Source organism: Ranitomeya imitator, chromosome 1, assembly GCF_032444005.1.
Source record: "Ranitomeya imitator isolate aRanImi1 chromosome 1, aRanImi1.pri, whole genome shotgun sequence".
NCBI classification, from domain to species: domain Eukaryota; kingdom Metazoa; phylum Chordata; class Amphibia; order Anura; family Dendrobatidae; genus Ranitomeya; species Ranitomeya imitator.
In genome coordinates, this window is record NC_091282.1 from 350,320,129 (window position 1) to 350,346,803 (window position 26,675).

At 42.2% G+C, this 26,675-nt stretch overlaps 1 protein-coding gene across 1 annotated transcript in view; it reads left to right on the plus strand.

The window, feature by feature from the left end:
* The window catches only part of POLE (DNA polymerase epsilon, catalytic subunit), a 143,214-nt gene that overhangs the window by 55,920 nt on the left and 60,619 nt on the right, over positions 1-26,675 (plus strand). The window contains exons 19-22 of the mRNA XM_069760226.1: positions 4,150-4,296; positions 4,370-4,515; positions 17,751-17,899; positions 19,586-19,678. Coding sequence (XP_069616327.1) covers positions 4,150-4,296; positions 4,370-4,515; positions 17,751-17,899; positions 19,586-19,678 — 535 coding nt within the window. The remainder of the gene's footprint in view (positions 1-4,149; positions 4,297-4,369; positions 4,516-17,750; positions 17,900-19,585; positions 19,679-26,675) is intronic.

Below are 26,675 nucleotides of genomic sequence, written 5' to 3' on the forward strand. Positions count from 1 at the left end.
TTACAATACACCCCAACATTACCCCAACTGACTCCATGATATTTCAGTTTCATCCAACCTTGAAAAGTAGCCACTTGAAGATGTGGGTGAAACTAGAGTTAGTACATAGTATAAATCACTATATAAGAACAGAGAAACATGACTAAGACCGATGCCAAAACTGGGGTACCTGTACATGTACAGTGTGCTGATACCTGCATAATTGGGGACGACGATGTAGTGTAGGTAATCTCCCATGGGTTCTCTGTCTTGGTGTTGCTTCTCTGATATTCCAGACGGATGATGTTTGAAAGCCTCTTGGTGATGATCTAAGTAGACTGTATGAAGTTAATCGTCATATAAACATAATCAATATATTTATTTAATCCTTATATGTACTTATTAACCTGTGTATATTACCGCATACAAAAGTGTACGCACTCTCACTATTCAATCATACTATTCCTTGAATTTTGTAGTTTGCTATAAATTTGCCTTGTATTGCAAGTATTAGCCTTTTTAAAGCCTTATCTGAACCTTCAGTGTTAAAAACATGTTAAATAAAATTGCCAAATTCTCCTGTAAATAATTTTGCAAAGAGGGAACAATCATACCATTAAAAAATACGAGTGAATTTTCCTGGGCCCATCCAGTATGTGGGTTCCAAGGCCTAATGGGGTGAATATGACTGACTATGCAGCAGGGCTCGCCTTCCTGCCAATGTATAAAACAAAGGAGTATGGAGCACAAAATGCATATTGTGAAGTGGATTTTCATGGACCCATCCACTATGTGGGTTCAAAGGCTTATAGGGGTGCATATGAATGGGTAGCAGGGCAGGCCTTGAGTTCAATGCAACACTTTTTCAGGAGTCCCCCCTGGACATCTTATGACAGGGGTATTGTGGTGCGTCGTAATTCTTGGCAGCCCATCCACTCACAGCATAGGCTACAACAGCTTAGGAGACCCACTGTTTCATAATGGCCCTTTAAAAAGATTAATGCCACCTGATGCACCAATAAAAATAGGCTCTGTGACTGAGTCCCTCCTTCCTAAATGAAACAAGATGGGTCTGCTTGTGTGTCACACAGCACATGGCCAGCTAGGGGTGTTACATGTTACAATGACATTTCCCAGTGAATGCATTTGTAGTGGTTGAAAGCAATGTTAAAATTGAAAAACGCTTCAAAAACGCTGCGTCTGAACTAAGCCTAAGTGGGAGAGGAAATTTTCGGTCTGAGGTTAAATATTTGGCCTTACAGGCAAGTCATTAACCAGCAAAGGATGTACCTTGACTTATTTCAAAATCTGTAAAGCGCTACGGAATATGTTAGCGCTATATAAAAATAAAGATTATTATTTATTTCCAAGCAAAACCCGTTTTTGGTTTCGTTTTCATGTTTTTTTGTGGCACTGGGGAAAAATGGCATGAATCTTGCAAAAAAAATGATTAAAGCTGTGAACTAGGAGTCAGGAATGCTTCCAGGGGCGATCCCCATGAGGTCCCTGTGTCATTGGAGCAGTGTTTCCATCATTTGAAAGTTCGCACCGGGGCCCATAACTTTGTAGTTACGCCACTGCCTAGAGAGTATGCATTGGGCCACAGTCACACGGTCAGTATTTGGTTAGTTATTTTACATCAGTATTTGTTCCACTCCTGATTTTGGTTTACTATAAGGCCGGCGTCACACACAGCGTAAAACAATACGGTCCGTATATTACGGCCGTAATACGCTGAAAAGTCCCAAAAAAAGTGGTCCGTAGCTCCTCCGTAGGCAGGGTGTGTCAGCGTTTTTTGCGCATGGCATCCTCCGTATGTAATCCGTATGGCATCCGTACTGCGTGTTTTTATCGCAGGCTTGCAAAACCAACATACCGCTATAGAAGTGATCCATGTGTCCCAAAAAGAAAAGAAAAAAAAAAAAAAATATATATATATATATATATATATATATATATATATATATATATATATATATATATATATATATATATATATATATATATATATATAATATGTCAGTAGACACATATATTAGAGAGAAAAGCCGGTAATTCAGTGCGGTGTACAGTAAAATCACACTGACAGCTTACAGTAGAATAGGTAGAATAAATGTGTACACATAGAATAGGTATATATATATATATATATATATATATATATATATATATGTCAGTGAGACACATATATGTATATATATTAATATTTATTCCAGCGCTATACAGCTTGAAAGCCGGTAATTCAATTACCGGCTTTTTCTTTCTCCTTCCTAAAACCCGACATGATTTGAGACATGGTTTACATACAGTAAACCATGTCTTCTCTCCATTTTTTTTTTGCAGATTCCACACTACTAATGTCAGTAGTGTGTATCTGCAAAATTTGGCCGTTCTAGCTCTTAAAATAAAGGGTTAAATGGCGGAAAAAATTGGCGTGGGCTCCCGCGCAATTTTCTCCGCCAGAGTAGTAAAGCCAGTGACTGAGGGCAGATATTAATAGCCTGGAGAGGGTCCACGGTTATTGGCCCCCCCTGGCTAAAAATATCTGCCCCCAGCCACCCCAGAAAAGGCACATCTGGAAGATGCGCCTATTCTGGCACTTGGCCACTCTCTTCCCATTCCCGTGTAGCGGTGGGATATGGGGTAATGAAGGGTTAATGCCACCTTGCTATTGTAAGGTGACATTAAGCCTAATTAATAATGGAGAGGCGTCAATTATGACACCTATCCATTATTAATCCAATTGTAGTGAAGGGTTAAATAAAACACAAACACATTATTTAAAATTATTTTAATGAAATAAAAACAATGGTTGTTGCAGTATTTTATTCAACGCCCAATCCAGTCACTGAAGACCCTCGTTCTGTGAGTAAAAAAACATAATAAACCAACAATATACTTACCCTCCGCAGATCTGTAACGTCCAACGATGTAAATCCTTCTGAAGGGGTTAAAACATTTTGCAGCAAGGAGCTTTGCTAATGCAGGCTGCTCCTCGATGCAAAACCCCAGGGAATGAGGCTAAAAATAGATCAATGATCTATATTTAGCTTCATTTGCGGTGAGGCGCCCTCTGCTGGCTGTTCATAGATCGTGGGAAATTACCTAGAAAGCTCCCTGGCCTTAGACGAATAGTCCTACTGGGGATCACATAACATAGCTGTCCATAAGAAAAAGCACCACAATGTATTGAGCTGACTGAGCTGGGATGAAACAAATTACACTTCGTATTGCTCAGTTAGCATTTTATATTAAGAAAAATTTGCTGAAGATTTACTTTAAGGCATTACCTATTAATCTTGCACCTTTCCCAAATGTAAAACTTTTATGCAATTATATTTTTATGTAACCTCCAAGAACATATTCTGTTAATGAAGACGTGAGTTTTGATTTTTATTGCCTTACGTAACAGAAGCAATTATTGGTGTCTGCAGACAGTAGATGTAACTGACTCAAATAAACTGGCCATTAGAGACTTGGATTTCAGGTTATCATCACATTAGATGTCAGCGCTTTCTTGTAGATTTAATTTATAAAGTCCATACAGCTTCCAGAAATAACTTGATTGAAGCTTATCTTTTATGTAATCTTAGAAAATGAGTCTGTGCTATTATAAATCTGGTGTGTCTACACCCCTGGATTAGTGTAACACGTGTATTTGGCACTTGAGCAAATACTATGAATAACCTAATGATATTAAATGAATGGCAGCAAGTATGCAGGACATTCACAGAAATATTAATATTTGTATTAATTACAGTAAACTTAAAGAATAGTCTGTTTTTAATTTTTCATTAATTCACTTGGAAATAATAATTTGTGATAGGATATATCAGAGAAATCATCTGCTTCTTTCTCTACCTTGACTGGTTATTATCAAAATTCTCAGTTCACTGGTGAAATCTGTATTCAAGTGAGAAAAGATTACATTGCTGACATAGAAGGTGGCAGAGGCTACTGATAAGATTCTATGTTGATGGGAAAGAAGAGCGCTGCCTTACATAAAAGATGACCGTTACTGACAAGATACTATGTAGCGGGGAGGGAGGAGCTAGTCAGAGCTCCTCCCTCCACCGCCAATTTACATAGATTTTTTTATCAGTAGCAACTGTCTTCTTCTGTCTTATAACCAAATAATTGATTAAATTTTTTTTCCCTTCTTATATGCAGTGCCTGCCAGCCGTAGTGAGTATCATCGTATACAGCAACAGCTAGAATCTGAGAAGTTTCCCCCGCTTTTTCCTGGACAGCCACCAAGAGCATTTCATGTACTGACACGAGAGGAGCAGGCCAAATATGAAAAGAAAAGACTGGCAGGTGAGCAAAGATTCATACCTGGTTTTCTTACTATATTTCATGCTTGACCCTATAAATAAATTTCTTTCCTTAGATTATTGCCGAAAAGCTTACAAGAAAATCCATGTCACCAGACTTGAAGACCGTGTTACTACGATTTGCCAGCGTGAGAATTCTTTCTATGTAGACACTGTGCGAGCGTTCAGAGATCGCAGATATGAGTTCAAAGGACTGCACAAGGTATGATCTGTTTGCATCCAAATGAGAAATCAATTAATTTGTGCCTTGTCAAGTTTTTTTTTTTTTTTTGAAGCATTGATGGCAGATGAGAGGATTTTTAAAACTTGACATAAAATTGCTTTCACATAGCTTTCATTAGAGGACACAGGAAACCATTTGTATATTATTATTATTATTATTATTATTATTATTATTATTATTTATATAGCACCATTGATTCCATTGTGCTGTACATGAGAAGGGGTTACATACAAGTTACAGATATCACATACAGTAAACAAACTAACAATGACGAACTGATACAGAGGGGCGAGGACCCTGCCCTTGCGGGCTTACATTTTACAGGATTATGGGGAAGGAGACAGTAGGTTGAGGGTTGCAGGAGCTCCGGTGTTGGTGAGGCGGTAGCTTCGATAGTGATGAGGCGGCAGCGGTGTCAGTGCAGGCTGTAGGCTTTCCTGAAGAGATGAGTTTTCAGGTTCCGTCTGAAGGATCCGACTGTGGTTGATAGTCGGACGTGTTGAGGCAGAGAGTTCCAGAGGATGGGGGATATTCGGGAGAAGTCTTGGAGGCGATTGGATGAGGAGCGAATAAGTGTGGAGGAGAGAAGGAGGTCTTGGGAGGACCGGAGATCACGTGAGGGAAGATATCGGGAGATTAGTTCAGAGATATATCGAGGAGACAGGCTATGGATGGCTTTGTAGGTCAGTATTAGTAATTTGAACTGGATACGCTGAGGGAATGGGAGCCAGTGAAGAGATTTGCAGAGGGGGGAAGCGGAGGAGTAGCGAGGAGAGAGATGGATTAGTCGGGCAGCAGAGTTAAGGATGGACTGGAGAGGTGCAAGGGTGTTAGCAGGGAGGCCACAGAAAAGGATGTTGCAGTAGTCAAGGCGGGAGATGATGAGGGCGTGCACAAGCATTTTAGTAGATTGGGGGTTGAGGAAAGGACGGATCCTGGAGATATTTTTGAGCTGGAGGCGACAGGAGGTGGAAAGAGCTTGGATGTGCGGTTTGAAGGACAGGGCAGAGTCGAAGGTTACTCCGAGGCAGCGGACTTCGGGTACGGGGGAAAGCATGATGTCATTGACTGCGATAGATGGGTCAGGTAAGGAAGATTTGTGGGATGGAGGAAAGATGATGAGTTCAGATTTGTCCACATTGAGTATATGCTACTTCCGCCAGGAGGCTGATGCTAAATCAAGCAAAAGAAAGTTGGTTGCTGCACAGCAGGCTACACCCACCTACAAGCTCCAATCTATTCAGTTAGCTAGAAAACTGTAGAAGAAACCGAGAAAATACAAAGGAAAGAAACCATTAAACACCTCCAACAAGGCAACAAAAGGCTAAAAGGATGGGTGCTGTGTAACCAATGAAACAAATGGAGCCATGGGAACTCCAAATGCAGTCCCAATGGTGGCAAATGTACAGTATAAGGCAAATCCCTCAGCTAGTAAGGTGAAGGTGTGAATCCTGGAAGCGATTGCAATTCAGAACGTCATCCTCCAGGAAGGAAAGCCATAGCAGAGACACTTTCTGTATTTGTTCAAAAGGAGAACACTGTAAGAATTTGAGCACCAGGTTAAGGTTCCAGTGATCATGATGATGATGATAATTTAATTTCTTCAGAACCAACATTCCGCAGCACTTTGCATTTTAGAGGGGACTTGTACAGACAATAGACATTACAGCATAACAATGAACACACAGATCAAAACAGATAACAAGAGGAATGAGGGCCCTGCTCGCAAGCTTACAATCTATCAAGGTACCGTGACATTAAGCGACGCTGCAGCGATAACGATGCCGATCGCTTCAGCGTCGCTGGAGAGCTGTCACACAGACAGCTCTCCAGCGACCAACGATGCCGAGGTCCCCGGGTAACCAGGGTAAACATCGGGTTACTAAGCGCAGGGCCGCGCTTACTAACCCGATATTTACCCTGGTTGCCTAAAAAAAAAACAAAAACAAAAAAAAACTACATACTTACATTCCGGTGTCTGTCGCGTCCCTCCCAGTCAGCTTCCCGCACTGACTGTGAGCGCCGGCCGGCCGTAAAGCAGAGCACAGCGGTGACGTCACCGCTGTGCTTTACGGCCGGCGCTCAGTCAGTGTGGGAAGCTCACGGCGAGGGACGCGACAGACACCGGAATGTAAGTATGTAGTGTTTTTTTTTTTTTTTTTAGGTAACTAGGGTAAATATCGGGTTACTAAGCGCGGCCCTGCGCTTAGTAACCCGATGTTTACCCTGGTTACAAGTGAAGGCATTGCTGAATCGGCATCACACACGCCGATTCAGCGATGTCAGCTGGTGATCCAGCTACGAAATAAAGTTCTGGCCTTCTAGCTCCAACCAGCGATCTCACAGCAGGATCCTGATCACTGCTGCGTGTCAAACACAACGATATCGCTATCCAGGACGCTGCAACGTCACGGATAGTTATCGTTCTAAAGTCGCTCAGTGTGAAGGTACCTTAAGAATCGGGTGTTCATGTAATGCTGCATGAACTAGTTATTGGCCTAAGTATGTAACAGTACCAAAGGAGGCTGGCAAGGAAGAACCCTAAAGAAAAATCCATTTTGAGGCTTTGAAGCAGGATTTTTTTTTTTTTTTTTTTAAAAAGGAATAGACCGGCTCGAGACCTGGTCCTTTAGGGAATGGAGGGCCAAACCAAGTCAAGGCCTGACTGTAGAAGGAAAGCATATGGCCAACTTCATGAATTTTGCATTAATAAGAAAGCTTTACAGGTACAATGGTAAATACAAGATGAGGAGGAATTCCGTGCCTTGATCATGGTCTGCATTACCTGATCATATAAGTCTGTGGACTCTAGAACTGTGGCTTCAACAGCCATGCCATTAAACTATCTGACCCAGGTGGAAGAGGGGGAGACTGATAAAATAGGTCTGGATGAGGCAGAAGTCTCCACAGGACATCTATGAGGAGGGTTTACCATTTCCGCATGCTGTGGTCTTCTGGACCAGTGTGGGGCCACTAGGATGACTGGAATTGTTTCTGACTTGACTTGAGTAACGTTGGTAGCAGAGGTAGAGGAGGAAACAGATGAACTAAAACTGGGAGCATGTAATCGCTAGGGGTCACGTGATTTGGATGAAAACTGAAGAACTTTGTGGTTGTATCTGGATGACATCAAGTTGATGTATTGAGCCCCATTGTATGCAGATCTGGTTGAATACAGTCATTTACAGGGACCACTGTCGTGCTGTTAGTCCCTTAGGACTTGGAAAATCTACAGACACATTGTCTACTCCCGGTATGTTCACTGTTAAAATTGCCAGAATTCTGTTTTTCCAAGTCGAGAATCTGTAAAGGTACCTTCACACTAAACGATATCGCTAGCGATCCGTGACGTTGCAGCGTCCTGGCTAGCGATATCGTTGTGTTTGACACGCAGCAGCGATCAGGATCCTGCTGTGCCATCGTTGGTCGGCACAGAAAGTCCAGAACTTTATTTCGTCGCTGGACTCCCGCAGACATCGCTGAATCGGCGTGTGTGACGCCGATTCAGCGATGTCTTCACTGGTAACCAGGGTAAACATCGGGTTACTAAGCGCAGGGCCGCGCTTAGTAACCCGATATTTACCCTGGTTACCAGTGTAAGTGTACAAAAAAAAACAAACCCTACATACTTACATTCCGGTGTCTGTCCTCTCCGGCGCTCTGCTTCTCTGCACTGTGTAAGCGCCGGCCGGAAAGCACAGCGGTGACGTCACCGCTGTGCTCTGCTTTCCAGCCGGCGCTTAGTGCAGAGAAGCACAGCACCGGAGAGGACAGACACCGGAATGTATTTATGTAGTGTTTGTTTTTTTGCGTTTACGCTGGTAACTAGGGTAAACATCGGGTTACTAAGCGCGGCCCTGCGCTTAGTGACCCGATGTTTTCCCTGGTTACCCGGGGACTTCGGCATCGTTGGTCGCTGGAGAGCTGTCCGTGTGACAGCTCTCCAGCGACCACACAGCGACACTGCAGCGATCGGGATCGTTGTCTAGATCGCTGCAGCGTCGCTTAATGTGACGGTACCTTAAGACATCCTCAATTGTTAGAGAAGTCCCTTTTTTATGATGTGATAAATATCAATCAGTGCTGTTGTCAAACTGAATTAAGAGTGGAAAGCCAACACTTAATCCTGTCAATTAAAAAGGGCCAGACTAATTGTTCAGCGTTCCAGTATGTTGATGGGAATTATGGCTTCCTTAGCACTTCCAACGACCCTGCATTGCAAACATTTGTAAGATCACTATCCAACCTAGCATTCTGGCATCTGGCGTCACAATCTATAAATCAACTGGCAGGAACGACTGAGACAAATGAGAGAAAGTCCTGCCACAAAATCAAGGACTACTTGATGCAAGGAAAGGCTATCTAGTGAGAAGACAGTCTTTTCTCAATGAGAGAGAAGAGGGCAAGCTGTATAGTCCTGGTATGCAACTGAGCAAATGAGATCGCATTGATAGCAGCCACAAACTTGCCTAGAACACTCATGCCAAAGCGAAGGGGAAAGTGATTCCTCAGAGATTACATGCTGGTTTGTAGAGCTTACATTTTGTCCTCTGGAAGAAAAACTTTTGCTTGAACGGTGCCAAACGGCATCCAGAGGAAAATGAGGCATTGAGTCGGCGTCAGAGATTACTTTGATTGACGCAAGACAATGTGTCCAACATGATCTACAGACTCGAGGTTTTCTGAGTAAGAAGGGTCCTTGACAAAAATATTGTCCAAGTAGGACAGGACCTCTATTCCTCTTATTATACGTTAAAGTGCTAGGACTTTGACCTTTGTAAACACCCTATGGGCAGTGGTCAACCCAAAAGGGAGTGCCATGAATTTCAAGTGGGACTTATTGACAGCAGAGAAATTTTTGGTGTGCTGCAAAAATGGGTATGTGGATATGGGCATCTTGGATGTTTATGGAGCAAAGAAATCAACCAGATTTTAGGTCCAGAATGGGCGAACCAATATGCCTTTTGGGGACTACAAAAAGGTTTGAATAAAAGCCCTAGAATCATTCTTGAGAAGTCAGTAACAATAATGCCTGATATGAGAATAGGAGACTTGACCTGGAAAAAAAATGCACGTGGAGGATAGCAATTGAAAAAAATTATTTGCATGAAAAAGAAGTGAATTCTATTTTGTAGCTGGAGGATACAATTTCCTTTTACCAGAGTGTCATTGAGAATGGGAAGCTACACGACCTGGAAAATGAGGAGTCTGTCGCCCACCCAAACAAGGTTCCCGGGTCTCGGTGCCCCGTTATGGGAAAGAAAGTTGTTGCTTCTGCTCCATGAGCACTTGGCAGGATGGCTTTGTAAACACCAGAAAGGAGCTGAATTGAAAAGGATGATCTCTTCTTTTCTTAAAGGGCGGTATGACTTTCTTGGCAATTGGACAAGAACTGATGAAAGCAGTGCCTAGTAAAAGGACTATAAACATAAGGATGAATGACCTCGGGGAGATAATATTGCATAGTTCCCATAAGGGATGGGAGCAGTGTTCTGGATCACTGTGTTGAGAAACACGTGACTGTGTCTCCGCGGTGTTGGATGTTTTGATCTTCCCGAGGTCATTCATCCTTATGTTTATAGTCCTTTTACTAGGCACTGCTCCTAATAGCCAGTTTCCTACTCCACACTGATGAGGGGCAAATACCCCGAAACAGCTGTCTGTGGATGGATACCATGTTTTGGCATAGGTGGTTTTCCTTTTTGGATGCTGCCCTTCCCGTGGTTGTTCCTTCCCGGTGAAAGACCTGGCTATTTAGTTCTTGCGTTGAGAAACACGTGATGGTGTCTCCGCGGCTTTTCTACATGCATATGCAACCAAACGGTGGCTTTCCCCCAGATTCGGGGTATCAACGTGCTCTGGAGAATTGCACAATAAATTTTGTGGTCTATTTTCTCCAGATACCCTTGTGAAAATAAAGTTTGCTTCCAAAGTAACTTTTTGTGAAAAGAGTTAAATGTTCATTTTTTTCCTTCCACATTTCTTTAGTTCTCGTGAAGCAACTGAAGGGTTAATAAACTTCTTGATTGTGGTTTTGAGCACCTTGAGGGGTGCAGTTTTTCAAGTGTAAGGTGGTCCCTAAAAAAATTTTAAAAAAAAAGTAATGTAAATGTAAATTTTGTTGGAAAAATGAGAACTCGCTGGTCAACTTTTAACCCTTATAACTTCTTAACAAAAAAAATTTGTTTCCAAAATTGTGCTGATGTAAAGTAGACATGCGGGAAATGTTATTTATTAACTATTTTGTGCGATATGACTCTCTGATTTTTAAGGGCACAAAAATAAAAGTTTGAAAATTGCAAAATTTTCTACATTTTTGCCAAATTTCCTTTTTTTTTTTTTTTTCCATAAATAAACGCAAGTTATATCGAAGAAATTTTACAACTAACATGAAGTACAATGTCACGGAAAACATTCTCAGAATCAGCGGGATCTGTTGAAGTGTTTCAGAGTTATAACCTCATAAAGTGACTGGTCAGAATTGTAAACATTTGCTTAGTCATTAAGTACGAAATTGGCTCTGTCACTAAGGGGTTGTGTTCCCTTTATTTATTATTATTATTTTTTTAGAGCAGTGTATTTTTTTTTTTTTTTTTTTAAATTCGTTTATTGATTTCAGGAAAGATCATACACATTTTGCTCGTATTCATCATTTTCCATTAATTACAGGAAATTACCATACATAGCCATGTATAAGATATTATAAAGATAATAAATTGTGCATGTTGATCATTAATGCCTTATTTTAAACTTTAACTGTAACTACATTAACTTCTAATAAAGTCTTTAATACAAACGTAGTGCCGCTTACAAAGAATATTTCTAAATACATCCCGCTCTGTTGGTAAATAATGTCTAGAGAGTCATACACCCTTTTCTTATGCGTATACTGAGTCCTTTTAACTTATACAGTGTGATAGGATGAATTCCATCTTCCCCATATCTTCTCAAATTTAGTTGGACAACCCCTATTTTGATAAAGCGTCCGCTCATACGGAATAATTGAATTTATTAAGTCAACCCATGCTCTAAGAGATGGACCAGAGCCTCCCATCCAACGCAGCGCCAACACCTTTCGTGCCATGAACAGTGACTCCCTCAGAAATATTCCTGTGTGGTGATCCCAAGCCTCCGCCTCCCATACTCCAAACAAACATACCAGTGGCTCAAGTGGAACAGGGATCGACACCAAAGATGTCAATAGTGCTGTCACTTCTCTCCAATATTGAAAAATAACAGGACACTTCCATATCATATGGATAAAATCTGCGTCACTAGAGTGACATCTCAAGCAGTCTGATGAATGAAGACGGCCCATTTTAAAAAGACGAGTCGGGGTCAAATAAGATTGATAGATTATATATAATTGGATCATCTTATTATTGATTGATGGGGAGACCTTAGTTGGAGATTCCAAGATTTCATCCCATTCTTCTCCTAGTGTATCCGGAAGAAGTCTCCCCCACTTTCCCTTAATTGAATCTGTAACAGATACTTCGCCTATGGATATTAGGTAGGTGTATAAAGAGGAAATGAGTCCCTGAGGGCCCTGTGAATTAAGAATTCCTATTAACGGCAGAGTTGAAATAGCTCGACCCGCACCCGTATTTCGTACATGTGATTGGAAGGCAGATCTTAGTTGCAGGTAGCGGAAAAATTGAGACTTCGGTATATTATGAGTATTTTGTAATTGTTCAAAAGAAACAAAAACCCCCTGGCTATGTATATCGCTCACCGTAAGGACACCACACGATATCCAAAATTCAGTAGATGGGTGGCCCAATAATCCCGGAAAGTAACCATTATTCCATAACGGCATTTCGGCTGCTATATCTACATATTGTGTCACTTTTTTAATTTGTCTCCATACTGATCGTGCCAGGCGAAGCAAAGGAAGCAAACGAGGGACAGCAATTCTCTCCATCTCTAGAAAACCCATCGGGCAATCAACTTTAGCTGAATGTAATATATGACTTTCAGAGTTGGGGAGAGACCTCCCGGGCATCCACTCACTTATCATTTTGGCCTGTCCAGCAAGGTAATACAGATAGAAGTCCGGCAAAGCCGCCCCGCCCCCCCGCTTAGGTCTCTGCAGGGTGGATAATTTAAGTTTAGGCCTAGCCTTCCCCCATATGAAGGATGTAGTAAGGGAGTTTAGGGTTGCAAAGAAAGATTTAGGTATTGAAACGGCACTATGTTGAAAACAATAGCTCAATTTTGGGAGTAAAATCATTTTGATCAGATTAATACGACCAGCCACCGATAGCGGGAGCTTATCCCAGGTAGCATATTTAAATTTAACCACGTCAATTAGTGGATATATATTGAGATGTAGATCAAGGTGACTGCGCTGAGTCATATGCATCCCGAGATACTTAAAATTGGAGACAATGGGCAATAGCGAGAGGGTTTCAAGGTTTGGCATTGGGGTATGGGAGAGAGGCATCAAAGCAGACTTATCCCAGTTTATATATAGGCCAGAAAACTTGCTAAATTTATCAATCATCGTTATTACTTTTGGTAATGTATCCTCCGTCTGGTCCATAAACACCACCATATCATCAGCATATAGACCTATAGTGTCCACCCGATCAGCAATATGTATCCCTTTAATATCTACAGAAGACCTCATCCGTATTGCCAAGGCTTCTATTGCCAAGGCAAATAAGGCTGGGGAGAGAGGGCATCCCTGGCGAGTTCCCCTATGCAAAGAAAATGGCGCAGACACAGAGCCGTTTACCACCATTCGCGCCCCCGGTTTCGCATATAGTGTACCTATCCCTCTCAGAAATTTATTCCCAAACCCATATTTCCGTAGACATGCAATTAAAAAAGACCACTCAAGGGAATCAAAAGCCTTGGCTGCGTCCAGCGAAGCCAATGCCCACTTATTGTCTGGTTCTAGTGTACTATATTGAATAACCGATTGCACCCGTCTGATATTAATAGAGGTGTTTTTCCCAGGCATAAAACCAGTTTGATCTGGGTGTATGAGATCCAATATGATCGTATTCAGTCTGGTAGCTAGAATTTTCGTAAAAATCTTATAGTCAACATTCACCAAAGAAATTGGTCTATATGATCCACAATCCAGAGGATCCTTCCCTTCCTTCCTGAGCACGACAATATTAGCATCATAAAATGTTTCAGGTACAGATTCACCCTCCCATATTCCCCTAAGTACCTTTAGCAATATAGGTGCCAATTTATCACGGTATTTCCTGTAAAATTCAATGGGGAACCCATCAGGTCCCGGGGCCTTCCCAGTAGCCATATCCGCCATTGCATGTTCTACCTCTTCCAGGGTGAATTCAGCCTCCATAAGGGCTCGTTGAGATGGGCTTAGTAAGGGGAATGTTATATCTGATAGATAATCCAAACATTCATCAATATCAAAACCACTTTTAGATTTGTATAATGAAATGTAGTAATCGTAAAAGCTCTGAAGTATTTTATCAGTAGAGGATACCAACGAGCCATCAGACGCTCGGATCTGCAATATTGTGTTGGAGGTGTTATGTTGGCGCACCAAAAAGGCCAGGAGTGTACTGGCTTGATTGCCTAGCTCAAAATAGGACTGCCGAGTGAAAAATAGTTTGCGTTTTGACTTAGCGTCTGCATGTTGGGTATATAGTCTCTGGGAAGTAAGCCATTCAATTCTATTGCTGCTGGACTGATTAGCTATATAAGTGGCCTCTGAGTCTTTTAATCTTTGCTCTATCTCCTCATCCTCCCTCGCCGTTACCCTCTTGATGTAGGAAATAGTTGAGGACAAGCACCCTCTCAGGTATGCCTTCAGGGTATCCCAAAATAGACCAGAGTTTTGGAGTTCCGAATGTGTTAGAGTAAAATCATTCAACTGATCAACCGTCCTATCACTAGAGTCTATCAATTTCAACCAGAAGGGATTCAGTTTCCAGAACCCACCACTATTATCGGATTTCTCATATTTAAGTTTAAGAATAATTGGACTATGGTCTGAGATCCCCCGATTACCATGTTCAATGCTATCCACCCGTAATGCCAACTCACCCGACCCAAATATATAGTCTATTCTAGATAGAGATTGTCTAGTTGACGAGTGGCAGGTGTACCCTCTAACTTCCGGATGATTTATTCTCCATAAATCTAACCACCCGCTCCCGTTCATAAACAATGCTAATTGAGAGGGTTGTTGAGGTAAAGCGTCCCCTGGTGTTACGTCATCCAGTCTCAATCTATCCATGGATTGATTCATAACTAAGTTAAAGTCCCCCATACAAATAACTTTGGCTTCCGGATATTTTAAGGAAAAGCCTAGAGCCATACGGAGGATTGACACATTGGCAGGAGGAGGATTATAGATGCACAATAACACATACTCTCGTGAATTAATAAATGCATGCACAAAAACGAAGCGGCCCTCTGGATCACGTCTCGCCTCCCTGGCCTCCCACCTGACCTCCTTGTGTATCAGTAGAGAAACCCCTCTAGAGTAGCTAGTGTGGAATGTGTGCAAGGACCATTGTACCCACGGTTTCTGCATACATCGAACTGTGTCCCTTGTTAAATGTGTCTCTATTAGTGCCACAACATGAGGGTGATATTTTTTTATCTGCGAGAATACCTTAATTTTCTTTCGTGGGGTCTTTATACCTCGTATGTTCCAGGTCATACATATAATTTCAGCCCCCATGTTCACTCTTAAAGGGAAAGTGAATGCATATCATTACTATTCGGGTGTAGTTCAGCGGCATCGCACAGAGCAAAGAGTCAGCATTAGCGGCAACCATACCTAGTAAACAATCTAATCTAATACATAAAACCAAACTGAACAAAACTTGAACAATAGGGGAGTATATTTCCATACTCCCACAGTCAAATTGAAAAAGGGATACCCTCACTGGATTCAGTGTCCGGTATTGTTGACATTCCCTGCACCCAAACAAAGAGCTCTATCTATACTGCCATTAGTCAGGGAGTCCAGGTTAGGAGTTTTCCGCATTTGACCCCACACGGGACCGCAGCCACTCGATCGCCTCCGCTGGGTCTGTGAAAAATAAGGAGGAGCCCTTATAAACAATACGGAGCCGGGCCGGATAAAGCATAGAGTAGACGATGTTCCTCTCTCTAAGTTGCTTCTTGACATCCATAAATCGTGCCCGCTGCTTTTGAAGCTCCATGGAAAAATCTGGAAAGATCGAAATGGTAGCATTATCGAATTTAATGAGGCCCTTCTGTCGCGCCAAGCGGAGGATGGCGTCTCTGTCTCTACAATTAAGGAGACGCGCCAGAAAGGGTCGCGGAGGGGCTCCAGGAGGGAGAGGTCTCGTCGGGACCCTGTGGGCCCTCTCCACCGAAAATGTCGAGGAGAATCCATCTCCCAATGTAGACTTAAGCCATTCCTCCAGAAATTGCTCAGGCTGTTGGCCCTCTGACCGCTCCGGGAGACCTATGATACGGATATTATTGCGGCGCAGTCTATTTTCTAAGTCGTCTGCCTTTTGCTTCCAGGCATTCACGGATCCAGCAGCTTTATTCAGTTTAGCTTCCATAGGGGTGATAGTGTCCTCTATATGAGACACCCTCGTTTCAACCTCTGAGATGCGCCCTCTCATAGCCTGCATGTCATGTCTCAGGCGCCCCACCTCGGTATGTACATCCTCTATTTTCTCCGTGAGAGATGATCTAGTGAGAGATATAGCTTGCATCAACTGCTCTGATGCCTGTTTAAGAGTCAGTTCATCCTCTCCTCTCTCCTCATTACCATCAGAGGGGCGACCTTTACGCTGAGATGGTGCGGGGTTATTTCTAAGACTGCGCACATTATCAGGGGGATCATCCTTGGCATATTTTTTTAATTTTTCAGCAGCTGCAGCTCCTCTAGGGTGCTGCATGGTGAGTGTTTACAAGAAGATTATGCAAAGCGACCTCAGGTGCAATTATGGGGAAGCTCAAAGTCACTTGTAGCACGCAGGCCGTGTAATTTCACAGTTACCCCCGGGGAAGCAGCTAAAAAGGGGTTAATCCCTGTAGTATTATGTCACTGGTAGGGAAAATGTCCACCCGACAGGGGGGCACAGGTCCCGCTTTTTCAGGGCACACACTGTACCACCCCTACTTCTTCAGGCGCCCATTCACCGCCCAGCGCCGCTGATGTGGTTAAAAGCGCAACTCCCTATCTGCCAGGGTGTGCGCTATATTAATGGCCGCTGCCCCAGGCACTTTCCAGCACCTATCAGTCCTCACCGCTCCTGCCTGCAAGCTTCCCGCCTCTCTCTCCAGCACCATCCACCGCCGTTACTTCTGAGGTGAGAGGAACCCAACAGAGAGCAGCGTTGTGATTCATGCGCCCTCCCTGCTCACACATGTAGGTGTCCCGCCGCTCTCACCAGCGCGGTCAGCCGCCGCCGCCTCCGGGATAACAGGGGGGTTCAGCTCCAGTAGTTGGCAGCACCGCGTCCTGTGCTCCCTGGCGCGTGCTCAGAAAATGGCCGCCGTCACCTGCGGGGATCTCCTGCCCGCTCCGGTTCCCGCGGCTCCCGACTCCACGGAGCTCTGCAGCGGTCTCCCAGAAGATCCAGGGGACTCTCTGGTATGTAGGGCTCAGGTTTGGGTTGGTACCGCTAGGTCCCGCTCAGTATTTATGGCAGATATGCCTCAGGATGTACGGAGCTCTCCTAAGATGCTTCCGTCTTCTTCGGCTACATAGCCACGCCCCCAGAGCAGTGTATTTTGGTTGTGATTTTTAGTGCCAGCTTTCCTGTTGGTAGCAGCATACACCCATAGTTTCCTGTGTCCCTAATGAAGCGCACAAGGAAAAAATGTTTTGCTTCCAATTTCACATTATCAAGTGGCAAAATATGCAATATCCTGGGCAGCCTACATATTTGAAAGTCCAGCATTCCCTAAATTCCATGTAGCCATTGCACACAGCAGTAGAGATACGAAACAAGAATTTAGAATTTGCTATTGTTTATAATTCACTTATGTTCGACTATTTGCCAAGCAAATTTCAACTACCGTAAATGTCTTTATTCTATCAATGAGAGCTGATGCTCTGAATTCTAGCAAAGTGCAGTATATACAATACATGTAAAAGGTTTGAGAAGCGCCAGAATACACTCTACTCTTGGTTTTGAAGTTTTGTTACTGGATTATTCATGTGTATAGTATTAATAGAAAAAACAACCTCTGCTTTCATTCACTAATAAGGTGTTTTAAACCCATCCTAGGTTTGGAAGAAAAAATTGTCTTCTGCATGTGAGAATGGGGATGCTGCCAAAATAAAGCGCTGTAAGAACATGGAGATTTTGTATGAATCCCTTCAGCTGGCTCATAAGTGCATCCTGAACTCCTTCTATGGATATGTCATGCGCAAGGGGTATGTCCGCCATTCACATCCGATAGAGCAGTTCTACGTGGTTCTCTTGCCTGTTAGCCATTTTTACTTTACATCATTCAGGAATATGCGGTTCTATTTTATGTCGTAGAATGAACGCAGGCATTTATTTACCTTGTCTGAAGAACACGGATGAACTGTAGTGTTGTCCAGACAGCCAATATGTGCACCCACAATTTTGTAAACTGATCATTTTTTTGGATGGTTATACTGCCCCCTTCTTTCAGGGTCCAGCGTCTAGACCAGGGGTGTCAATCTCAAATACACAGAGGGCCAAAATTAAAAGTTTGGACAAAGTCGCAGTCCAACCTTGATATTTATAAAAGAAGCCTACAATGGAGGAAACTTTTCATTATCAAATATAACAAGCTTTTTCATATGGAAACAAACTTAAAAAGGATGTCCCACGAACAAAGTACATTTTAGTTGATAGATCTTAGAATGAAATATTGGAATAATATGTTATGTAAGAGCATTAAAAAGCATATGGCCTAATTTATATATGTAATAACACAGGATAAAAAAAACTTGAATAATACAGATAATAAAGTATAATACAGCAAATGTGCCCCCAAACACGGAATGATAGCCCCACAGTTAAAAATTCCATCACAGTATCTTCCACATGCATGGTATGATTACCATTCGTCTCCCCCCCCCCCCCCCCCCCCTCTTTGGCAAAGTATATGGTTTAATCTTCTTATGAAACTGAAATAAAAGAAACTGCGTCCAATTTTCTGGCTGAAAAGCTTGAAAAAATCTTTAATCTGCCATCATACGTCTCGACCAGTGATCCACAACTGTAATCCTCACATAGACCTGCATACAGCAAAATGGCCACAAAAAGTGCTCCATGCAGTATAATGGGGCTCACATAGTGCTCAGTACAGTATAATGGAGCCAAGAATTGCCTTCCATACAGTATAATGGCCCCACAAAAAGTGCTCCATACAGTATAATGGCCTTGCATAGTGCTCCATTCAGTATACTTGCCTCGCATTAAAAAAAAAGTAATAATAAATACCCTACTCAACTCTACTCATTCCTTCGCTGCTCCGGTCTCTTCATGTTGACTTCAGAGCCTCTGCACATCTCGGTACAGTGAGAGCATTGCAATGCAGAGGGACAATGATGGCGAGAAGTAGCATCAGCTGACACTCACTCCTTCCTCCATCTTTCCTTTCAACTGTATCGGCACCTAGCTGATATAGTTGAAAGTGTGATGCGGGGCTGGAGACCTGTTTGGTGTCCCTGGCCAAATATACTCTGGGGACCCGTCCAGTGTTGCGGGCCAAATATACTCTCCTTGCAGGCCAGATTTGGCCCTCAGGCCTGAATTGACATGTATGTGGTCTAGACCCTACATGAGCCCCAGGGTTCTATGGTAAAAGTTCACTTTAATTTAAAAAAAAAAAAAAATAATAAAAAAATGTAGGTTTAGGGTATTTTGGTAATAAGGACCCTAAAAATGCAGCCATAGTATACAGCCTTTTGAAATAGCCCCTACATTTCTATGGGAGAAACAGACGATAATGGTAAAGGTTAATTTAATTAATTTTTTTACACTTGGAGAAATAGAATAGTGTATGTTTCTTCTTTGTTTGCTGCTTGTTTGTATTCTGGATTAGTTGTGTTTTTGTTTTGTTTATAAATTTTTATGTATATCAGGGCTCGATGGTATTCTATGGAGATGGCTGGAATTGTTTGTTATACAGGAGCCAACATTATCACTCAGGCAAGAGAGCTGGTTGAACAGATTGGGTAAGTAATGGGGAAAATTGTTTTTACATTTTTTTTTTTTTTCGCAGTTAGTCTTAAAATGGTTTCTGTGTCCTCTTGTTTCACACTTGGAGCCAGTTTTAGGCTCTTAAAATTTTTCAAACCACTGCATAGGCTAGGTATACCATGTTCTTTTTTTTTTCTCATAGAATTCTCTACAGAAAAGCCACTGTTGATTAAAAAAAAAAAAATGCATGAAACTGCTGTATTTGTGTTTTTGTTTTTTTTTGGTTTTTTTTTTTGTCTTTTGCTTTTACAAGCCAAAAAATCCACAGAAAACAAACAGATGAAGAATCTTAAAGGGGTTTACCTGATAATGTGTGATCACTGGGACCCCCATCAATCTCAAGAATGAGGTTCCCCAAGTCCCCTGTGAGTATGGAGTAGTAGTGCACCTCAGTTCTTTGGATCAGTGGATCGGGCACTCCGTGATGATATCTTATCACCTATTGTATGGATCAGTAATAAATCTGTTTAGTAAGAAAACCCCATATCCCCCCACCAATAACATGCTACTGCTCAAATTATATCAAATCCCTTAATTTTATACACCAAATCGGGTACGGTGCATTATCAGAACTGTGTACTTGTCTCACTGGGAATGCTCTTTGTAGGCTCTGCTCATGTGGCAGATTTGGTGGAGAGATTTCTGTGACTTCTTCTTATGCACAGAAGTTGGTGCTTGTGAAAGCTTTTCTGTCCATGTTTTGGGAAGATTATAGGTATCCCCAATTGTTTTTTCATGGCCATGATAGGTTTTTGTTTTTGATCTGACTGTATTATTAATGGGCTTTAAATTCTGCACTCATATTCTATATTCAAGTGGGGGGTTGAGGTGGTTCAATATATATAATCCAAAGGAAAATAGAATCCTACATCATAAAGCTGCAAGGAATCTATGGCTACACTTAAATTTCTTTCCTGGAACATCAGGGGATTGAGGAGTGCCAGGAAAAGGAACATGGTACTTAGTCTGATGTGCGGGTCCCAAGCACAAATAGTCTGCCTTCAAGAAACTCCTCTAACATTAAATACGATGGCTAGAACAGATAAACCATAGCTGCAATGGCAAAAGCATGCCATATGTGCCTCTTATTCTAGAGGAGTTGCTATTCCTGTGCACAAATCTGAGATGGGCGGCTCAAACTGTTAAAAAAAAAAAAAAAAAAGATCCGGAGGATAGGTAACTCTTGTATATACATTTATAGACTTGATGCCATACTTAATTCTCAATGTTTATATTCCCCCGCCAGCAAAATTGGATATCCTCAGCAGTCAGTAATTTTTGTATCACAATTCCCCGATGCCAAAATGCTATGTATGGGGGGTTTTAATATGGTACTTAATGTACAATTGGATAGGATGATTCCCTCAAACAGACCCATTAATAGCGGTAATAATACTACCGTACATACATTTATTTTGGAGGTGGCTGGATTGACTTATGGAGACAGCAGCACCCATTTAAGAGGGAATTCTCCTGTTGCACACCAGGTGTTCAGTGTTTATCCAGAGTAGATCATGTATTTGGAAATGATACGGTATTTGCTGACTTGAGTAGAATTGAATACCTTCCAAGACCCAATATCAGATCATGCCCCAGTGGAAATACATCTACAGTTAGCAGGTGCCAATAGACCTAAGAGATTTCGCATTCATCCATTTTGTCTATCTCTCATAGGAGAACATGACAGAATACCTGATCAGTTGAAGGTTTTTATAATGGACCATAAAGACTTTCCAGATAAACTAATAGTTTGGGACATGTTTAAAGCTTATTTGAGTCTGTGTTAGGTCTACAATCTCCTATATTAAGAGGGAATCTGCTATTGTGGAAAGGAAGCTGGCTGAGGACTGTAAAATATTTGAATCTGAATGTTATGAAATCCTTCAGATGATTCTTTACTTTTGTGGCTGGGGAAGGGAAGAGAATATTTGACTTGCCACAAAAAACTGGGAAAACTTAAGGACTTTAGTATAAGCCTAGGGTGTGAAATGCAGCATCTACCGGTAAATGTCAAAAATAAAAATAGATACCGATAAAAGAAAAATTAATTGAGACATCAGTAGGTTGTGTTTTTGAATATCCATATTGAATCAGGAGCCCCATATAATGCTCCATAAAGTTAATGATGGGCCCCATAAGATGCTCCTATGGGAGTGGAGTCTCGTCCACATTCATTACTTTAATGAGCGGTACCACGTGACCGCTGAACACAGGAAGAGCTGCGGGCACCGGAGAAGCAGGGACATGCAGAGACGCGCCAGGAGTAGGTGAGTATGATGGACAGCTGCCGCTCCCCCATGACCCCCTGGGACAATGACTCAAGTATAAGCTGAGGGGCACTTTCAGCCTAAAAAAATGGGCTGAAAATCTCTGCTTATGCTCGAGTATATACAGTACTTACAGAAAAAGGCACAGGGAAAGCTTTTTTTTTTTTTTTTTTTTCTCTCTCCAAACATACCTAGAATCATAGAATGGTAGAGTTGGAAGGGACCTCCTGAGTCATCTGGTCCAACCCCCTGATCAAAGCAGGATTCACTAAATCATCCCAGACAGATGTCTGTACAGCCTCTGGTTGAAGACTTCCATTGAAGGAGAACTCGCCACCTCTCATGGCAGCCTGTTCCACTCATTGATCACCATGTCAAAAAGTTTTTCTAATATCTAATCTGTGTCTCCTCCCATTCAGTTTCATCCTATTGCTTCTGGTCTTTCCTTGTGCAAATGAGAATAAAGATGATCCTTCTACAATGTGACAGCCCTTGAGATATTTGTAGACCGCTATTAAGTCTCCTCTGTCTGTCTTCTTTTTTGCAAGCTAAACATTCCCATATACTGTAAACATTCCTCATATGACATGGTTTGCAGACCGGTCACCATTCTGGTCACTCTTCTCTGAACTTGCTCCAGTTTGTTGATGTCTTTTCTTTTTTTTTTTTTTTTTTTTAACACTAGGGCTACTGGTATAGTCATTTTGACTACTTACTTGCAGTAGTTCTAGTCACGAGTCCAGTAGTCCTAGTGTTAAAATGTGGTGCCCAAAACTGGACACAGTATTTCAGATGAGGTCTGACCAAAGAGGAGTAGAGGACAATAATGACTTCACTAGATCTAGAGTCTATGCTTCTGTTAATACATCCCATAATTGCATTTGCTTTTTTTACTGCTGCATCACACTGTTGACTCATGTTCATTCTGTGATCTATTAGTATACCCAAGTCTTTTACACATGTGCTGTTGCTTAGCCCTATTCCTCCCATTCTGTATATGCTTTTTTATTTTTATTGCCCAGATGTAGTACTTTGCATTTTTCCCTGTTAAAAACCATTTTGTTAGTTGCTGCCCACTGCTCCAGTTTATTTATGTTTTTGAATACTCTCTCTTTTCTCTAGTATTAGGTATCCCTCCTAGCTTTGTGTCATCAGCAAATTTAATCAGTTTACCCTCAATTCCTTCATCTAAATCATTGATAAAGATGTTGAACAATATAGGGCCCAGGACAGAGCCCTGTGGTACCCCACTTGAGACATTCTTCCAACTGGATGTGCAGCCATTTACGACCACTCTTTGGATCCGATCACGAAGCCAGTTATGAATCCACCTAACAGTTGCCTTGTCCATTCCATACTTAAGGTACCGTCACACTAAGCGACGCTGCAGCGATACCGACAACGATCCGGATTGTCCGGCTGTCTGTCCTCGGCGCTCTGCTTCTCTGGTCTGGCTGTGAGCACAGCGGCCGGAAAGCAGAGCGGTGACATCACCGCTCTGCTTTCCGGCTGCCCGGCGCTCACAGCCAGACCAGAGAAGCAGAGCGCCGAGGACAGACAGCGGTAGGTAAGTATGTAGTGTTTGTTTTTTTACTTTAACGATGGTAACCAGGGTAAACATCGGGTTACTAAGCGCGGCCCTGCGCTTAGTGACCCGATGTTTACCCTGGTTACCAGCGAAGACATCGCTGAATCGGCGTCACACACACCGATTCAGCGATGTCAGCGGGAGAGCCAGCGACGAAACAAAGTTCTGGCCTTTCTTCCCCGACCAGCGACATCACAGCAGGATTCTGATCGCTGCTGCGTTTCACACTGGACGATATCGCTAGCGAGGACGCTGCAACGTCACGGATCGCTAGCGATATCGTCTATTGTGACGGTACCTTTAGTCATTTTTTCAAAGAGGATTGTGTGAGAGACTTTGTCAAATGCTTTGCTGAAGTCAAGATATAATATACAGCATTTTCCTGATCCACCCAGTCAGTGATTCTGACATAGAAGGAAATTACGTTAGTCTGACATGACTTATTAGTTACAAACCCATGCTGACTCTGTTTAATCACTTCATTAAATTAATCAAGCCAGTAAATTTTTGGCATACAGTTGTGCTCAAAAGTTTACATACTTCGGCAGAATTTTTGCTTTCTTGGCCTTTATTCAGAGAATATAAATGAGAACACCAAAACTTTTTCTCTACTCATGGTTAGTGTTTGGGTGAAGCCATTTATTGTTAAACTGATGTTTTCTCTTTTTAACCCCTTCATGACCTTGGGATTTTCCGTTTTTCCATGTTCGTTTTTCTCTCCCCTCCTTCACAGAGCCATAACTTTTTTTTATTTTTCCGTTAATATGGCCATGTGAGGGCTTATTTTTTGCGAAACAAGTTGTACTTTTGAACGACATCATCGGTTTTAGCATGTCGTGTACTAGAAAACAGGAAAGAATTCCAAGTGCGGTGAAATTGAAAAAAAAGTGCAGTCCCACACTTGTTTTTTGGCCTGCCATTATGATTCTCCAGGTCATTACGAGTTCATAGACACCTAACATGACTAAGTTATTTTTTTCTATCGAAGTGGCTAAAAAAAATTAAAAAATTGCGCCATTTTCCAATACCCGTAGCGTCTCCATTTTTCATGATCTGGGGTCGTTTGAGGGCTTATTTTTTGCGTGCCGAGCTGGATTTTTAATGATACCATTTTGGTGCAGATACGTTCTTTTGATCGCCCGTTATTGCATTTTAATGCAATGTCGCGGCGACCAAAAAAAAACCTAATTCTGGCGTTTCTAATTTTTTTTCTCGCTGCGCTGTTTAGAGATCAGGTTAATGTTTTTTTTTTGATTGATCGTGCGATTCTGAACGCAGCGATACCAAATATGTGTAGGTTTGATTTTTTTTTATTTTTTTTATTGATTTATTTTGAATGGGGCGAAAGGGGGGTGATTTAAACGTTTATATATTTTTTAATTTTTTTCACTTTTTTTTTTCTTTACTTTTTTTTTTTTTTTTACTTTTGCCATGCTTCAATAGCCTCCATGGGAGGCTAGAAGATGGCACAACTCGATCGCCATGTGCAGGTGTGCTATGAGCGCCGACCACAGGGTGGTGCTCACAGCTACCTGGGATCAGTAACCATAGAGGTCTTAAAGGGACTCTGTCACCTGAATTTGGCGGGACTGGTTTTGGGTCATATGGGCGGAGTTTTCGGGTGTTTGATTCACCCTTTCCTTACCCGCTGGCTGCATGCTGGCCGCAATATTGGATTGAAGTTCATTCTCTGTCCTCCATAGTACACGCCTGCGCAAAGCAATCTTGCCCGATCATGTGACGGGGGTCAGCGATGCGCTCATTTCCGGCCGGAAGCGCCGGTTAAATGCCGCTGTCGGCATTTGACAGCGGCATTTAACTAGTTAATAGCAGCGGGTGAATCACGATTTCACCCACCGCTATTGCGGGCACATGTCAGCTGTTTAAAACAGCTGACATGTCCTGGCTTTGATGCGGGCTCACCGCCGGAGCCCGCATCAAAGCAGGGGTTCTGACCTCGGACGTACTATCCCATCCGAGGTCAGAAAGGGGTTAAATCATAATGACAACCCCAAACATCCAAATGACCCTGATCAAAAGTTCATACTCTGGTGATTTTGGCCTAATAGCATGCACAGAAGTTGACACAAATGGGTTTGAATGGCTACTAAAGGTAACATCCTCACCTGTGACCTGTTTGCTTGTAATCAGTGTGTGTGCATAGAAACTGAGTGAGTTTCTGGTATCCAGACAGACTCTTGGATCTTTCATCCAGCCACTGACGTTTCTAGATTGTGAGTTATGGGGAAAGCAAAAGAATTGTCAATGGATCTATGGGAAAAGGTAGTTGAACTGTGTAAAACAGGAAAGGGATACAAAAAGATATCCAAGGAATTGATAATGCTAGTCAGCAGCATTCAAACTGTGATTAACAAATGGAAAATCAGGGGCTCTGTAAAAAGAAATCCACGGTCATGTAGACCAGCAAAAATTTTGTCCACAACTGCTAGGAAAATTGTTCGATACAAGAAAAACCCACAAATAACATCAGCTGAAATACAGCATTCTCTGAAAAATTAGCGTTGTGGCTGTTCCAAGATGCACAATAAGGAGGCACTTGAAGAAAAATGGGCTGCATGGTCGAGTCGCCAGAAGAAAGCCATTACTTCGCAAATGCCGCAAAGTATCTCGCCTACAATACGCAAAACGGCACAGAGACAAGCCGCAAAACGGCACAGAGACAAGCCTTAAGACTTCTGGAACAAGGTAGTTTGGAGTGATGAGACCAAAATGTAACTTTTTGGCCACAATCATAAACGTTACATTTGGAGAGAGGTCAACAAGGCCTATGATGAAAGAAACACCATTCGTACTTTAAAGCACGGAGGTGGATCGCTGATGTTTTGGGGATGTGTGAGCTACAAAGGCACCGGAAACGGTCAAAGTTGAAGGAAAGATAAATGCAGCACGTTATCAGCAAAAACTGGACGCAAATTTGCGCTCATTAGCCAGGAAGCTGTGCATGGGACGTACTTGGACGTTCCAACATGACAATGATCCAGAGAAAATGTTTTGGTGTGATCATTCATATTCTCTGAAAAAAGGCCGAGAAAGCAAAAATTCTGAGTATGTAAACTTTTGAGCACAACTGTATATAGTCCAACAGAAACATTAAAT